Here is an 18,586-nt window from a genome sequence, read left to right as displayed (position 1 = left end):
CACCATGTAGGGTAGTGCATCTGTTTTTAAAAGCAGCACATTGTCATTCCGAATGTCATCAGGCCACAACAGCCTCAAAGACTGGTCAAACAGTTCGCTAATTGTTGACCGGTTAGCTTTGTCCAATTGTTCACAATGTAGTAGAAATGGTTCTCAAGCATTCCCTGCTTCCAGGACGCCTACAATAACATTGGCTATATATCGTCCCATACTGTCTGTTGTTTCATCTACGCATACCCATATGTTTCAGTCTCCTACGTTTATCCTTATTTTTTGCAACATTTTGTCATAGCACCTACCTAACGTTCTGGGATTTGGTATAGATTTTCTCGTCTCCTCTTTTAACCCTTTCCCGCACTTAGCGCCCGAAAGCACCCGACTCTTCACTTTGCCTTCCGGTCCTTAGCGCCCGAAAGCGCCCGACTGCATTATCTGCAAACTTTCGCGAGCTATACGATAGTTTTTTGTTTTCTTTGGCTTTGAAGTGTTTATGAGGCATTTATGAACAGGCAGTACGATCTACAAGGCTTAGGAAATGAAAGAAGAGCAATAATCTGTCTTGACGTTGCCTAGGAAACTGTCTTGAACTTCCGTGAGCGCGGGACAGCTGTTCTGTTCGTAAACATGGCGGGATTGAATACTGCGGATATTGAAACTGAGCTGAATATAGGCGACAAAAGTGACACAGAATCGTTGAGTAGGGGTGGAGGCGAAGTTTTAGTGAGGGAATAACGTATCAACAAAGATAATTTTAGTTATAACAATGATGTAAGAGAAAACAGATATCGAGAATTAGGACCTGATTGCGATGCCGCGGCACTTCAGTTAACACAAATATTTTGTTTCGTTACTCCGAATGATTATATGGATGATGTTGAACCTGTCCATAATTTTGAAAGAGTATTACAAGAAATATATTATTTTTGACATATGTTAGGAGGAGACAAACTATTCAGTGAGATAGCCACTTGCATATATCAATGCAGCATTCAAACAGGCACATTCCGGAAACAAAGATACAGAATGTGAAGACACTTGCTCAGGGAAAATAGAAGCTGATATACAGTATACTGTACCAGGAAAAGTTGACTGTTAATGGCATGAGGTCTTTCTAACGGGTACTGAGTCCCTAGGAGATGGTACAGAGAGAGGATGGCAAGGCGAAATAAGAGATATTACGTCTTTCATTCCTTTATTTCATTCTATGGAATGCCCTTCTATTGTGTCGCCAAATAATGAATATTTGATTGAAAATAAATCCTCATTCTCCCCTTTTTTTTTTTAACAACAGAACATCGATATTAATTCAAATGAAATTTAACTGAATATTTCTCAATTTGATATGTCAATCATATTCTTCATGTCATAAATCACAAATGTTGTAAATAAATGAGAAATCCTAAAGTCTCTCTCTCTAGGGGTATTTGCGATTTCATATTTACACTTCCTACATAAATTGAGTAAAGCAAATTTCTTCTCGAGAACACGTTAAACTTGAAATCAAATCTAGTCTTTTAAAGTTCTGAGCACACATTATGAAAAATATGGCAAATTTGTAGTTTATGTTATACTTTCACCACGAATAGTGCATTTAATTGATACCTCAAAGTTCTAATAAATGGGAGTATACGGGAGCACTTTGTTGTTGAAAGTCTTTCTTGACTTGGAAAACGTTAATACTGTTCAAGTAGAATATTAATTAAATAAAACTCTTTAATGTTCTTTGTCCGTAATGACTTAGTTCATAAAGGTCCTGCTTAAAGTCAGAATTTAATGGAAAAGCACTGACATCACCTGATATACGCCTTCTCGAACAGTGGAAAACCACTCTGCGAACAGCAATCTGGGATTCGGCTGTCAGCAGGCCTCAAGCTGCTCCATGGTACCACGCCCCTGGAACCATTCCCGCGTAGTACCAAATCTCCGTCGATCTCCGCCGTTCTACGTCAATCCCCGTCGTTTTACATCGATCTCCGTCGTTCTACGTCGATCTCAGTCGTTCTACGTCGAAAACATGCACTATTTGATTTTGCACAGTTATCACTGGTGACTGTTTCACAATTTATCACCATTCACTTCGATGAGAAATACGTCGGAGTGAGTCTTTTATCGTCTATCACGATCATGAGAAATATCGTTCACGGCACAGTTCATCTAACCACTTACTACTCACTGTTCGTAGGGTTAAATTAACTTACATTTGGAACACAGTTTGTAATTGCTCAACTTCACAGTAAAATAAATAAGCGACTCTCTCTTGTAATACCTCAATTATTCAAGTATAAGTCCTATACTTCACGATAATACTGGGTACACAGTTAGTCCACATGCATTAATTTTAAATAGCACAGCCTGTTATGACGACGCGCAAACAGTTCTTCTACACTAATGACAGTGTTCTAGGCTCCCAAGACAATCAAAGTGTTATAACCAACACTCATGAAATTCAAAGCTCAAATAGTCCAAGATCATTACCATGCGAAGTATTTATGTTAACCCCAAGTTGGTTACGGTTATTCACACGTCAACTAAGATATTTACCACTGTTGCTGAATACTATAAGTCTTTAAGACTTTGAAATTACACACGTTCATTTTCTACGTCTGAATATCAGACGAATTACAAGTCCCACAATGTACAGGTTACTCACTGGTATCGTAGAGACTAAGTATCAACTAGCCATCGAAACTTTCTAAGTAGTGCGAGGTCCGGTCGCAGGAATACTTGGTTCGACGCGCGCAGAGTGATATACTAGCCAGCTGTGAACGAATGTAGACTTGACGCGAACTCAATGTGAAATTGGTGCGAACTTGGTGCGAACTCGACGTGAACTGAACTGCTGTGGCCTGGCTCTCTGCTTATATTCAGTACGGCTCAAGGCTGCTTGCTACATCACAGAGATGAAATTGGCTAATATCTTTAGAATGCCTTGACGGAATTTACTGAAATTAATATATGTTTGCATTTGGAACACGAGCTACATGATGATACATGTCTCATGTCCGAAACTTAAGCGGCTGAAAAGTTAGGCCTTTTCTTTCTAGTACCTTCGATGGAGAGGCATGTAACATGTGATATTGACGTCACCTGCAGACTCATTTAAACCTAAGAATTTCATTTTTGTCCGTATTGAACTGAGAATGGAAGATAGGAAAACTTAAAGGGTCCACCTTTTCAATACAAAAAATGTTATAGTTTATTTATAACATGTATTTGCACTTGGAACTAGTTTCGACGCTGTTTGGCGTCATCATCAGCCAAAATGTGGGAAATAGGCCAGCATGTAGGCATTTATATTATACAAGGCGTTACATTAAACAATTCATCTTACAAGGAGATAAAAACAGGGACGAATATAGAAACAAATGAATCGTTGAGAAAGCAAAAGTTATACATATTAAAAATAACCTTAACCACACATCTTGCAGTGCGAAAGTAATCTTCTTGAATGATTCCTGAATATAAAACACACGCGCACACATTTCTGAAGAGCCAGCAGGCAGGACAAAGTAAAGTGAAACCTTAAGAGTTCTTCTGAGAAGAGTTCATCATTTTTTCTATGTTCCGACTAACTAATGAAGTCTCCCTTGAGTTTCTGATAAACATACACAACAGGAAATTCTCCTTCACTCTCAACAATAGCTATAAAGACTAACGGTAAATTTCATTTTAAATATTGTGCAGAGACGTGAAAGCATGATCTTGAACATGATATAACTCCTTCATTTAACCCAATTTTTACACAAGGTGTTACATTAAATAATACACATCTTACGAGGAGATAAAAACAGGGACGAATGTAGAAACAAATGGATCATTGAGAAAGCAAAAGTTATACATATTAAAAATAAGCTTAACCACACAACTTGCAGTGCGAAAATATTTGCCTTGAATGATTCCCGAATGCAAAACGCACGCGCACACACTTCTAAAGAGCCAGCAGGCAGGAAGAAGTAAGGTGAAACCTTAAGAGTTCTTCTGAGAAGAGTTCATCATTCTTTCTATGTTCCGACTAACTAATGAAGTCTCCCTTGAGTTCCTGATAAATATACACAACAGGAAATTAAACAATACACATCTTACAAGGAGATAAAAACAGGGAAAGTTATACATATTAAAAATAACCTTAACCACACATCTTGTAGTGCGAAAATATTCGTCTTGAATGATTCCTGAATACAAAACACACGCGCACACATTTCTGAAGAGCCAGCAGGCAGGAAAAAGTAAAGTGAAACCTTAAGAGTTCTTCTGAGAAGAGTTCATCATTATTTCTATGTTCCGACTAACTAATGAAGTCTCCCTTGAGTTCCTGATAAACATCCACAACAGGAAATTCTCCTTCACTCTCAACAATAGCTATAAAGACCAACGGTAAATTTCATTTTAAATATTGTGCAGAGACGTGAAAGCATGTTCTTGAACATGATATAACTCCTTCATTTAACACAATTTTTTACACAAGGTGTTACATTAAACAATACACATCTTACGAGGAGATAAAAACAGGGACGAATGTAGAAACAAATGCATCGTTGAGAAAGCAAAAGTTATACATATTAAAAATAAGCTTAACCACACAACTTGCAGTGCAAAAATATTTGCCTTCAATGATTCCTGAATACAAAACGCACGCACACACATTTCTAAAGAGCCAGCAGGCAGGAAAAAAAAAAGTAAGGTGAAACCTTAAGAGTTCTTCTGAGAATGATGAACTCTTCTCAGAAGAACTCTTAAGGTTTCACTTTACTTTGTCCTGCCTGCTGGCTCTTCAGAAATGTGTGCGCGTGTGTTTTATATTCAGGAATCATTCAAGAAGATTACTTTCACACTGCAAGATGTGTGGTTAAGGTTATTTTTAATATGTATAACTTTTGCTTTCTCAACGATTCATTTGTTTCTATATTCGTCCCTGTTTTTATCTCCTTGTAAGATGTATTGTTTAATGTAACGCCTTGTATAATATAAATGCCTACATGCTGGCCTATTTCCCACATTTTGGCTGATGATGACGCCAAACAGCGTCGAAACTAGTTCCAAGTGCAAATACATGTTATAAATAAACTATAACATTTTTTGTATTGAAAAGGTGGACCCTTTAAGTTTTCCTATCTTCCACCTGCAGACTCGTTCCTCGTAACGTGTCCAGCTCGCTACAAGGAGCTTCGCCTTGCGCTAGCGCAAGATGTCGGACGCATGAACAGATATTATTGCCGTCCCATTTTCATATGTTTCGGCAACAATAAAACAATGTACAGGGCTGGAACAGTTCCTGGTACAATACATTCCACTTCCAGAATCATGCGGTTACTGGTTTAGAGGGATTCATACAACATGAGAATCTGACAAATAGAGCCTACCTTCGTGTCGAGTACCACAATTAGCGGGGTGGAGGTTTTAACCAACAACCTTATGACTCAATGAATACGGAAATGGATGTGATGGTATGTTTTCTAATATTATTGAAAATTTGAATGCATTGTGATCAACAGGTTTTATTATATTTAACTTTTTCTGAAACAGAGCGCTCTGCTTCAATTTTTCCTAAATAATAGGTTGAAATCTGGCGATAAGCGGACTGAAAATGTGGGCGGGAAAGGGTTAAGAATGTACGCAGCTTTGAATGGTTCAATTTGTTCAGTGAATTATCAGCGCATAAAAATACTGTACACAGTTTCTCACAAAACGGAGAAAATGTTGAAGATTTACCCAGTAGTGTCTGGTGTATGCCACGGTTTCTTTTATCTTCAAGTCGCTGCACACGTTTATGTTTTTCTCGCGACACATGTTGTTAAACTGTAAACTTCTTTTCTGCTGAAACTCGCACATCACACACTTTGCAAAATAATATTTTCCCATCAGTGGAAAAAATATTTTCTCCATATTGTGTAACGAATTGTTTTAATTTAACAATTGCACTTCCTTTAACTTTGGGCATCTTACAGTACTTGTAAACAAAGAATTCACTCTACTCTCAGCACACGGGCGACCGACTTCCTTCTTATCTAGCTGAAGATAAGGAGCAATGCCCAGCTTGGGCAAGTCCATTATGCGTCTTACATATAGGGGAAGCAGGTACTGCTTATAGTATGTTTTCTTGGAAGTGTAATCGAGTTGAAAATACTCTTCCCTTGAAAACTAGTGGCAGCAGGTTATGTTGCAAATCTGCTTTCTTTCTTGAGCAAGTTATTTGTCTAAGTTAAAACATAAGTAATATTAATGGTACCGCGAGATACACCTCAACTCCGCACATTTAAAAGAAGCGCCTTAAGGAACGCTATCTCTCATACAAATCTTGAAACAGCTAGTGCAACAAGTTGGGACATTAACTGGAAGATGTCACTCATACATAATAATAATAATAATAATAATAATAATAATAATAATAATAATAATAATAATAATAATAATATTTGCTTTACGTTCCACTAACAACTTTTTAAGGTCTTTGGAGACGCCGAGGTGCCGGAATTTAGTCCCGCAGGAGTTCTTTTACGTGCCAGTAAATCTACCGACATGGGGCTGTCGTATTTGAGCACCTTCAAATACCACCGGACTGAACCAGGATCGAACCTGCCAAGTTGGGGTTAGAAGGCCAGCGCCTTAACTGTCTGAGCCACTCAGCCCGGCACATTCATAAATAACAGAGTATTGTGTTATTTTAAAGTTTCCTAAACTGACTGGATTTATTTATTTACTTTGTTTTGGTGTACAGCAAGAAGTTTGAACTTTTCTCCATACATGTCCTTACAAAAACTGTAGTTATGTACTCTGGTGCACGGTAGAAGAACTAGTGATTTAAAGAAGTTTTGTGTTCTTATGTTTTCTCAACTAAATTATCTTTCATTTATTTTGATATTTCAAGGTTTGCAACACTTCCATCTCATTCCACCAGCTTTGACTCTGGCTAATGGGAAATTTTCTGTAATTATTTTTCAGCCAATAATAGGCTTCTTGTAACTTTTAAACTATCCAATAAAAATTAGAGGGTGTATCCGGATTTAGTCCAGAGCCTTCTCGAACCATCCCCTCGGGTATATAAGTTGCGGCTTTTTCAAGCTACCTTGTCTTATTGATTGTCGAAGTACTGAATGTGTGTGTGTTAAGACAGGAGACGCAGGCAGAAACATCAGCCCAAGTAATGGCCACCAGTTTTCTATCTCTGTAGCTATCTCGCAAACTTGCGCGAGGGGAAGGTTCTAAGCTTTAACTATGTACCGTTTGATTTCTAAAATGTAAACTTCTTCCTTTTCATGTAAAATTTCATAAAGTTTTAAACTGTAAATCGGGAATAGAGGGTGCGTTACCCTCTCAAGTTCCCCTTCAATTTATCTTGAGGTGACTATGATTTTGTAACTGTTTCTTTTCCTGTAATGCATTAAATTAACCTATCATTCTAGTCACCTCAGAAGCTTGGGATTAGCCTCTGTATCATCGGGCCGCAAGCCCAATTAGGGTTTTATACTTGGTTTTCAAGGAGCGCAAGTGTAAGCCTCCATACATTTTGAGTTTGGGCCAGTAAATTAACCTGTTCTTCTTTTCAACGAAGGCCCAGTAGTATGGGTACTAGATACCCCTGTATTAACTAGATGGTAAATTGCAGGTTGTGCCTAGAGAGGCCAGGGACTGTAAGGTTTTATGTAAAATTGCCTTGAGTAGGCCGTAAGCTCTTTTCAGGTAATTGTGTAATAGTGTGTGGGGCCTTTGTAACCCTTGGAGCCAAGTGCTCTTGAACTGAGATATTTCTGTCCTTGTCTAAATAATGCAACATTGGCAAGGTTGTAAATTTGTAAATTGGGAGCTTGAAGCTCAAAACTTATAAATTCCCTATTTTGGGGTTGTCTGCTCTTGTATCAAAATTGTTATTGTACCTGACATTTTTTTTCTTCACCTAGTGAAGAATTTTGTTAAGTTTGAAATTTGAAAAGAAATATAACCTTTATTTCTAAAGTTTTAAGAGAATCTTTGAATTTCACCTCTCTGTGATCCACAAAACCCCAGTAACATTAATTAAATATCCAAATATAACAAAATGTAACACTTACCAGAAAACAATTAAAAATGCCAAAAATGACCTAAAATTGCTCCAAAAATGACCTATTTCTTGTAAACAGCAAAAAATGCAAACAAAAAAACCCCTAACAAAATGCCCTTATTTAATCAGTCAATTCATGCAACACATGTATATATACTCGAGCTATCTTTCGGCCTTCATACAAAAAAGATGCAAAATATCAAATGCCTTGCCCTAGTCATTACAATGACGTGAATAGGAATGTTGTGACTGAAAGCAATGCTATCATATGAAATACTCTATCAAATGAAAAACGACACATTTTCTCACATTTATCTAACAGTACTTACTACACTGCCAATCTAACAGTCCAAAGTTCCAGAGCTGGAATGACCAGGCCGCAGACAGCCGTGAACACTTTCATTTTCTGTGGGGGGGGTGAAGGCAGGGGGCGAATGGTGGAGAAGCCCAGGGCAAAAACCATGCCCCTCTTCTCATTTGTTTAATAGGAGTATCTAATGAGTTAGAAAATCTCAATTCCCTACACTAATAGGGAAAAAGCTACCTGAATTGGAGGCAAATTTTTCCTCCAAGCCAGAGGAGAAATCCCCTCTTCACTGCTAATGTGGAATAAAATGAATGTAGAATTTAATAAAAGTGAAAAGCAAGAAGCTTTTCTTAAGAAAGGGCTCTTAAGAGGGTTGAATTTTGAGTTATTTAGTGAATTGTGGTGCTATAATTTGTAATAGGCCGAAACTGTAATTCTAGACTAGGTCATAAGTGAGCCTCTGCCATTATTCTGTTAAATGTGCGCAATGATCATTCCAATCAGCGCGTCAGAGTAGGGATCGAATAGCTGAAATACTACGATGAACCAGTGTGTTACGTACAAGCAGGTATCAGGAAATGCATAAATCAGAGGAATAGCATGCTAAAGAAGAAAGTTATCTAACTCCCCAGCCATTTCCTGCCAATATTCAGGCAGGCTATTATACTTGGTACGCAGCAGTAATTCCATCTATCGGAGATGAGTGGCAGCGTAAGAGGCAAAGAATATCACAACAAACAATGGTCAATGTAATGTCATTGTTGATCAATTTTATGAGATTTCGATATTGTAGGCCTTCACGTTTAATTTTCTTTCGACTCTGAAATACCACTCTTATCTTATTCAGTACAGTAAAATTGAATAAAACATAATGATCATAACTTTTTTTTTATGTAGTACTTTTCTATAAGACCAATAACATACGTATTTAAAAACTAAATTTTAGGTGCCTTCCGCTAAACTACCATTTCATCCAGGGTGAATAAAATTGTTTATAGTTTAGACTGTAATTTCTTATTCCCAAACTCTATATACCAATTTTCATTAAATTATGTTAACCCATTTTCTCATGGCTCAGCGTTGATATTGACTTAGCAACAAAAATACAAATTCATGAATATCTCTGTTGTTATAGCCGGTATGGTAAAAATATATAAGACATACGGTAAATGATCGGGAATTTAATTCTATATAACTTCAGTTATGTAGGGTTTATCGATAGAACCATTAATAACATAAATAATTGAGAATTAAATTTTAAGCCTTCCCTTGAACTACCATTTCACTCAGCGTGAATAAAATGATTTATAGCCTAAATTGCATTGGTATGTAATGAGTAGAGCCCAGATTTCCATGCAAATGCATGTTTTTAAATAAACTGGTTACAATTCTCAAACTTTGCAAATATTCGTTTTATGGCTTAACGATTCCAAATAACCGTTCTTTTTTCCGTGCATGTTTGCATGTTTTGGCCTTTTTAGGACAAAACTCATGCATAATGCATATTTTTAAGATTTTGGATTTAATAGCGAATATTTGGACTTTAATATTGCATAATATGACTTTTCTTGTGACTTTGGCGCATATATAATTCTACCATACATGATAGTGCCTTTTAGGAATGTTGGTTTGCAGAATTTGGGGCCTTTTTCACGTTATACAGAATGTCTATTACTGAGAAACGGAGAGAATTTATCCTTGGCATCCTACATGACAACCAAAATTACTATATAATTCAATTAACCAAACACTTTCTTATCTGCTGCTTCAGTAAACATTGACGTAAGCCGGAAGGCCCCACGTCGATCTGTGTAATTCTTGGGATTAAATTGTCCCAGTTATACATTGTTATAAATCGAACCATAAATTGTGCATTACTCATTGACGGGTCATTCTTTCGTCTGTGTTAGACGAACAAAATAAAACTTGTATCGCATTTCTGTGACGCCATGTTACTGAGCTAGCAGCTGGTTTTGCACTGAACCCTCTTCCGTTGTTATCCTGGATTTTCCTACCGGGAACTCTCAGTCGTCACTTTGTTATCGAGCAGGCAATCAATGCCAGTTATTGAGGAGATTCAAATGTGTCTGCCATCATCGCGTGGAGAAGTAGGCTATAGCTGAGGCAGCTAGATAAAAGTTGAAGAAAAGTGATCCGTTCAAATCCTGATTTTGATTCGTCAAGCTTATATAATACCAATATAAATGGTCTGTTATTGGACATTATAAATTTTCCAGCTAACTCATTCCTGGTTGCCAGCGTTTCGCCCTCGTGTGCTAGGCTGGGCTCATCAGTTGGTACCTAGCACACCTACCAAGACGCTGGCTAGTGCATACCGTGGAGGCCACTGCGTAGGCTAATTGTAGCCACCGGCAGTGCCAATGCACTATGAGACACTTTGTCCCATTGGTATTATAAATTTACTCATTCGGAACAAATATTTCAGATTCCCTATGGGAATCAACATCTATATCATCTGATGGCCAGGCAGGCATCAATTTTTGATAATGGGACAAAGTGTCTCATAGTGCATTGGCACTGCCGGTGGCTACAATTAGCCTACGCAGTGGCCTCCACGGTATGCACTAGCCAGCGTCTTGGTAGGTGTGCTAGGTACCAACTGATGAGCCCAGCCTAGCACACGAGGGCGAAACGCTGGCAACCAGGAATGAGTTAGCTGGAAAATTTATAATGTCCAATAACGGACCATTTATATTGGTATTATAAATTTACTCATTCGGAACAAATATTTCAGATTCCCTATGGGAATCAACATCTATATCATCAAGCTTATATAAGACTTATTGTAGTGAAAATGCAAAAGACATACAATTTGACCTCACTTTGTCCCAAATGTCTTCAATTAATTATGCACTGTCTCTTCTTGTGACGTAGAACTTCTGTGCTTAAGGATGTGCTGACAGATAAACGGACGAGCTTAAATCAAGGCAATTTGGAGAAATTAGTTGTACGAATGTTTCAAAAAGAAGTGAATTTTGATTGTGCATATTTCCAGTTTATCGTGCATGTTTTGCTATATGATAGTGCATTAATGCATGCATATTTTGAGATTTGATAGTGCATGGAAATCCGGGTTCTAGTAATGACTTTACATACAAATTTTCATTAAATTCTCTTCAGCCGTTTTCTTGTGATGTGTGTACAGACAGACAGACAGACAGACAGACAGACAGACAGACAGACAGACAAACAGAAACCACGGAAAAATAAGAAGTGCATTTCCTTGTTACTGTGGATATGACCAATACAGAAATACATTTCTTTTAAAATTCTGAGCAATGTACAGAAAAAGCTCTTATTTTCTATACAGATTACAAAAAGCAGTCTGTATATATTCTGGACTGTGGATAACAACTTACCCTATTCTGCTCCTTTCAGCGGCAGTCAAAGTGTCCAAGTCTGGCTCATGCTCGGCACTGAGTAGCTCAACCTTGTAGATGATAGTGGCATTAGGAGGAATGTCTGAACCGCGGCCGATGTTGCCGTATGCGAACCTTGGTCCTACCTCTATAAGAGCTTCCTCTCCTACATCCATTAATGGAAGACCAAGGTCCAGGCCCTGTACGACCTGTAAAACCACATTCACACATACAGCACTTACATTTACAGTTATCAGCCGCAGCTGTGGACTCCTGCAGGAGAGAAAACAACGAGAGAGGATCTTGCTTATTTTGGGTCACCTGGAAGATTGTTCCAGGAAACTAGAACCAACTACAGCTCATAATGTGGATAAATGATTGTGAACTTGTTTAGTTTTTACATAGATATCAACAACAGATACACAAGGGCACAAAAAGCATCAAAAAAAAAAAGGAAGAGGAGAGGAGAGGAGAAGTAGGTATCATGCTGTATGATGAAGAGAAACTATGTAGAAAGGAAGAGCAGAACATATTCAAAAAGCACAGGGTCTACAGGTTGCAGGTGCACCCTGAGTGAACACTACAACCACCAGAGAAAAATGCACTTACAGCCATTACTTTGCGCAACTCAGATACAGATTCTGACCATAATGTGCAACTCCAGCTTCCCCGTGCCCAATGAAATTATCAGCAACTCTTGAAGCCCACAGTAAAAGAAATATGGGCACAGAGGAAGGAGAACGCACGCAAGCATAGTCTTAATGGGCTTATTTGCATATAAACAACAACAACAACAAGTGGACCCATGCTACTTCCCAGCATTCCAGATAACTCTTCTCGATATGCCGGTCGCAGTCATATTGTTTTTGCTGCCCTTTCAATAGTTTTATGAACATTTAATGCCGGTACACTTCTTTCCATACAATCTTCACTGTGCTTCGACCATACAGCCGTATCGGGATCTTAACATTTTCAAACGATCTTGCCCGAGATAGTGCAAGTAGACTACCCACCTTTTTAAGCGTTTATCCCTGCGTTTAATTCATGGTCATACAGAACAGTCAACTTTATACCTTCCCATCCGTACGTACGTAGACTGCTTTCTCTTAGCCATGAACATTCTGCCATCTGTTGAATATATTCACAAGCTGGGGAAGGTCACCGGAATCAAACAGTATCTAGCAGAGAATAGTATTCCTCCATCATCAGAAGACATGTATACTCTCTTGCTTGACAGGTAGAAAGTGTTAGTTGCTTAGAAACCTGCTAAGTACAGAATGTGTTGCTGTTATCACTAGTCAACACATTCTGCATTGCAGTACCAGGAGCGTGCAAGCTTACATGTTCCCACCAATCAAGAATATTTCACTTCATTATTTCATGTATACGCTTACATCAAGTTCCTATTTCTCTTTGGAGAGAATCGACGCAGATACAGGTGCAAGTAGGTTTGCCAATGGAATGCGGACCACAACCTCTGTCTCCAGTTCATAGTACAGAAACCGATAGTTAATACTTACTTCCATGTCTCCCAGCTGAAACTTGAAATTTGTATATTTCTCCACCACAGTTCCATCTTCCAGCCAGCCTTCTATATTGACTTCACATAACTGCATATTCTGAGGCCTGTAGCTATTTTCTGCTTTCGTTAGAACCTGAAACACACAAGTGAGAAGGGGAGGAAGAAGTAGGATGTGATAAATAAAGCCCACATTTGTATGTACAAGCACAGGAATTCTATGTAAGGTGTAGGACTACCGTAATAAAGCTCATTGCAAATTAAGCTTTTTAGGAAAAGGACAATTTTAAAAACTTAAACTCACATATAAGACACCTCTCCTCGCCTCAACAAGATAATTTGTCAAAAAAAGTAAGTATAAGAATTCCACTTTGAAACAGAGTAATATTGTATTTTGAAAGTTAATGAATCAACGACAATGGCATAACAATGTGTGCGCTCACGCGCACATGTGTGTGTGCATATGTGTGGGAGGAGTTGGGGGGGGGGGGGTAAAAATTATCTAGTTGAATAACATGAAAAACAAGGTGCAACCTAACATGATCAGATACCAGATTTTGGCATAACTTTAAAAAAAAAAAAAAAAAAAAGAAAAAAAAAAGAGAGAAACTGAAAGTGGCAAATAAAAGGGTACTTCTTTTATGTAATACGAAGGTAAGTATCCACACATTAATACTTAAACCAAGCGAGTTAGCCATGCGGTGAGGGGCGTGCAGCTGTGAGCTTGCATTGAGGAGCTAGTGGGTTCAAAGCCCACCGTCTACAGGCCTGAAGATGTTTTTCCGTGGTTTCCCATTTTAATAACATGAATAATAATTACAATAATAATGTTATTTGCTTTACATCCCATGAATTACTTTTCCAGTTTGGGGAGACTCCAAGGTGCCAGAATTTTGTCGCGCAGGAGTTCTTTGACATGCCAGTAAACCTGCCGATACGAGGCCGACGTATTTGAGAACCTCCAAATACCACCGGACTGAGCCAGGATCAAACCTGCCAAGTTGAGGTCAGAAGGCCAGCGCCTGAACCGTCCGTGCCATTCAGCCCAACTGGCTTCCCAATTTCACACCAGGCAAATGCTGAGGCTGTGTCCACGGCCACTTCCTTCCCACTCCTCGCCCTTTCCTAACCCAATGTCACCATACAACCAATCTGTATCAGTGCAACGTAAAGCAGATTGTAAACAAAAATGATCAATACTGAAGTGCCAGAGTCCATAACTAAGTAAAGAAGTTATATAACAGTTAAAGTTTCCAACAGCCAGCATTATAAATCGTGTCTGTACTTTCCTGGGCTTGCAAGCTGTGGTCCCAACGTTCCACCGAAGACTGCGTTCGGGATTATCAAGGGTGTATATAGGAAAATATTTAATATTTATTTCCACCTATTCAATACAATACAAGATGTTGGCCTTTAAGTTGAAACATTTTTCAAATGTGAGACATGTTTCGCCTCGTACTGTGAGGCATCTTCAGTAACTAATCAAAACCTCATTATTTTTGTCAGACAACATTTCCAAACATTTTACAGTTATTATAAAAATGTTCATGAAATAACTAAAAATCTAATATAATGATAAACTCATGTGTACTTCACTTGATGAATAGGACGTCATTAGATGGTACAGTAGTATAGTACAGATGATGGCTTGAAGCCTTAGGCAGTATTAGATTTTAAATACATAGTGGAAGCCGTATAAAATCATTTCATTGAAAATATACAATACATTAAAATGATATTAAAATAGTAGATTCTTAGCTGGTATACTTAAAAATGGAGGTATCATATAATTATAAGTGACAGTTGATGGCTTACAGCCGAAGTCAGAGTTTGAAGTATAAGTAAAATAACTTGCTAATATATAGTAAATGAATATGAAAACGATTACATTGATGAATATAAAATGTAAAGGAAAAACATTCCAAATGATGGGCAATTGTTATTGACGTTAACGTATATTTGCCCGTAATGTTTAATGGTCAAACAGTTCATAGGTTATTTATAGATTGGTTCAGCGAGAATGTGTTGACACGAAGTTTATAGTTGGCTTAAATTTATTTTAAGTCATCTGATTAAGTTTGTAGAGATGATGATGAGCTGTTGTTCTCTACGTTGGTATCACATATTGTGCTCTTTCGACGTCACTAACATGCATTCAAACATTCCCGCTAACAAAACTATGGAAATAAGAAAAAATAATCTTTCCAAACACAACAGTTTAAGCAAAATAGAACTCCTCTTAAAAGTACTAAACTTTGTCTTACAAAACAACTATTTCACTTTCAACGATAAAATATACAAACAAGAATGCCTCGCCATGGGAGACCCTTTATCCGGAATCCTTGCTGAAATTTATATGGATAACCTCGAAAACAACAAAATAATAAAAACATCAATGGATTAAATCTATGGCTATGCTACGTCGATGACACGCTAGTAATAATTGACAAAAATCTCAACAACAGTGAAAACATATTAACTTATTTAAATAATCTAGATAACATCAAATTCACTAAAGAGGACGAGGACCACAACTCTATTAATTTTCTTGACATCACAATAACACGAACTTTCAATAAGTTTGATTTTCAAATTTACAGAAAGCCCTCATTCACACCTACAACTATTAAACAAAGTTCCCTACATCCACAATCACACAAACAGTCCTCTTTTTACAGTATGGTGTACAGAGCTCTAAAAATTCCCCTTTCAACCATCAATTTAAAAAAAGAAATAAATACAATAAAAGAAATAGCCTCTTTCAATGGATATAACCCCTCCATCATAGACGAACTAATTAATAAGATTAAATTGAAACTATCCACAAACTTCTCCCCAATAAAAAATGAAAAATCAAAGTACGCAACCTTTACATAATACCAACCTAATTATACATCAAATAACCAATACCTTAAAAAATCAAGAGATCAAAATAGCTTTCAAAACTCAAAATTCAAACCAAAAAATGTTCTCAACCACAACACAGTAAATTCTGAAAATAATAATTACTCAGGCTCCGGTATCTATAGATTAAAATGTAATGAGTGTCTCAGCTCATACATCGGACAAACAGGAAGAAGTTTCATAACTAGGTACTCCGAGCATTTCAATGCTCAGAAACACAATAAACACTCAGCAATGGGCACAATTATACTACAATTGAACAGGACCTTCAAATTTTAAAAAAGATTAAAAAAAGGTAGACTCATGACCGAATTCAAGAATTTATATATAATTTTGAACCAAAAATTCAATGCTAATAAGAATTTAAATGATCCAATAGACAATAGAAGCCCTTTATATGACTAAATAGTAACATTATTTAATAAAGTAAACCTTCAGGACAAAAATTTCTTCAATATTTTCAATACAGTATCAATAAACACTCCTTCCATGTCAACAAACACATCACACCCCCCCCCCCCCTTCCCCTCCCAACTTACGTAGCTCACCTCTACGGGCCAATCTTAAGCCAATAAATGCTTCACGCCCCTCCGCTTCCCCCACTATACACAACTCCTTTCCATGCGCCAATCACAAGCCTACAGCCCCGCTCCCTCCAACCCCTTCCCCCTCCGCACAGACAACATGCGTACAACACAAGGAGTAAAAACGTTAGCGACCACTAGTATCCTCACAACGATTCACACAACAAGTCAAACGGGCCAACAATGCCATAGGTAAGCACCAACATCATCTCTCCATCAACACTTTGACAAAACCTTCTCAAGTTTTTTTTTTTTTTCATTCTTATCAAAATTAATACAGTCTTTTTCTTCATTTAGAACCAACCAATCACAACATTGTTTCAACAGCCCCATCAAACTTCCACAACATTCTCAATACTATAAAATTTCCAATATCAACGTTTCGAAAATATATTGTCTATCAGATAAGAAAACAACAGCCTTTCAACCTTCGTGTCAAAATCATACCAACGTAGAGAACAACAGCTCCTCATCATCATCATCTCTACAAACTTAATCAGATGACTTAAAATAAATTTAAGCCAACTATAAACTTCGTGTCAACACATTCTCGCTGAACCAATCTATAAATAACCTATGAACTGTTTGACCATTAAACATGACGGGCAAATATACGTTAACGTCAATAACAATTGCCCATCATTTGGAATGTTTTTCCTTTACATTTTATATTCATCAATGTAATCTTTTTCATATTCATTTACTATATATTAGCAAGTTATTTTACTTATACTTCAAACTCTGACTTCGGCTGTAAGCCATCAACTGTCACTTATAATTACATGATACCTCCATTTTTAAGTATACCAGCTAAGAATCTACTATTTTAATATCATTTTAATGTATTGTATATTTTCAATGAAATGATTTTATATGGCTTCCACTATGTATTTAAAATCTAATATTGACTAAGGCTTCAAGCCATCATCTGTACTATACTATTATACCATCTAATGACGTCCTATTCATCAAGTGAACTACACATGAGTTTATCATTGTATTAGATTTTTAGTTATTTCATGAACATTTTTATAATAACTGTAAAATGTTTGGAAGTGTTGTCTGACAAAAATAATGAGGTTTTGATTAGTGACTGAAGATGCCTCACAGTAAGAGGCGAAACATGTCTCACATTTGAAAAATGTTTTAACTTAAAGGACAACATCTTGTATTGTATTGAATAGGTGGAAATAAATATTAAATATTTTCCTATATACATTTTATGAAACTTTCAATACGGACAAAAATGATTTTCATTACTTGTAATTATCAAGGGTTCCGACCGACTTCGATAGCTACAAAGCTCACAGTGGAATGTAGTTGTGTTTTAATTCCACCCCATTATATAGCGGAGGCTATGGTGCGCTGCTCACCAATTGGTCCGCCATGCTGGAGGGGCGGTCACTGATTGGCTCTTCTTCAGCCAATAACTGAAGCATTAAGAAGCCCAATGTTCGTCGACCTGCGTTGGCCGAGACAGGCATCTGATTACCCGTTTTTTTTTCTGATCTGGTCTACTGCGCCATCATGTCCTCCAGGATTTAAAGCTTTCAAGACTAGAAACCAGGCTTTGTTAACCCATTCAGATTCCTCCTTATGGTTGAAAGTGTTGGTGTGCTTCAGAATTTCAATGGTTCCCCTTTGTAGCTGGGTGTAATAAGACAGTAGTAGTTGACAGTACTTTGATGTTGCTGTACTGAATGTCAGGTGAGTGTTCAGCGACTGATGACCTGTCTGCTTGTCTCAGCTGGCTGTGGCTGTTGTGCTCCTTCAGTCCTGTGGCAATGCTGCGTTACACCTGGCTGTAGCTCGTATGGGACCTTGTAGACACCTGCTGTGGAAAGAGAATGGCGTGTC

General features: G+C 37.5%; 1 protein-coding gene across 1 annotated transcript in view; it reads right to left on the bottom strand.

The window, feature by feature from the left end:
* Positions 1-18,586, bottom strand: part of zda (peptidyl-prolyl cis-trans isomerase zonda) — a 184,417-nt gene that overhangs the window by 103,195 nt on the left and 62,636 nt on the right. Inside the window, exons 3-4 of the mRNA XM_067145935.2 lie at positions 13,243-13,377; positions 11,723-11,931 (exon numbers count right to left, since the gene is read on the bottom strand). Coding sequence (XP_067002036.2) covers positions 11,723-11,931; positions 13,243-13,377 — 344 coding nt within the window. The remainder of the gene's footprint in view (positions 1-11,722; positions 11,932-13,242; positions 13,378-18,586) is intronic.

This window comes from Anabrus simplex, chromosome 4, assembly GCF_040414725.1.
Source record: "Anabrus simplex isolate iqAnaSimp1 chromosome 4, ASM4041472v1, whole genome shotgun sequence".
NCBI lineage: Eukaryota > Metazoa > Arthropoda > Insecta > Orthoptera > Tettigoniidae > Anabrus > Anabrus simplex.
Note: the sequence above shows the minus strand (reverse complement) of the source record. Positions and strands in the feature narration are given on the sequence as shown.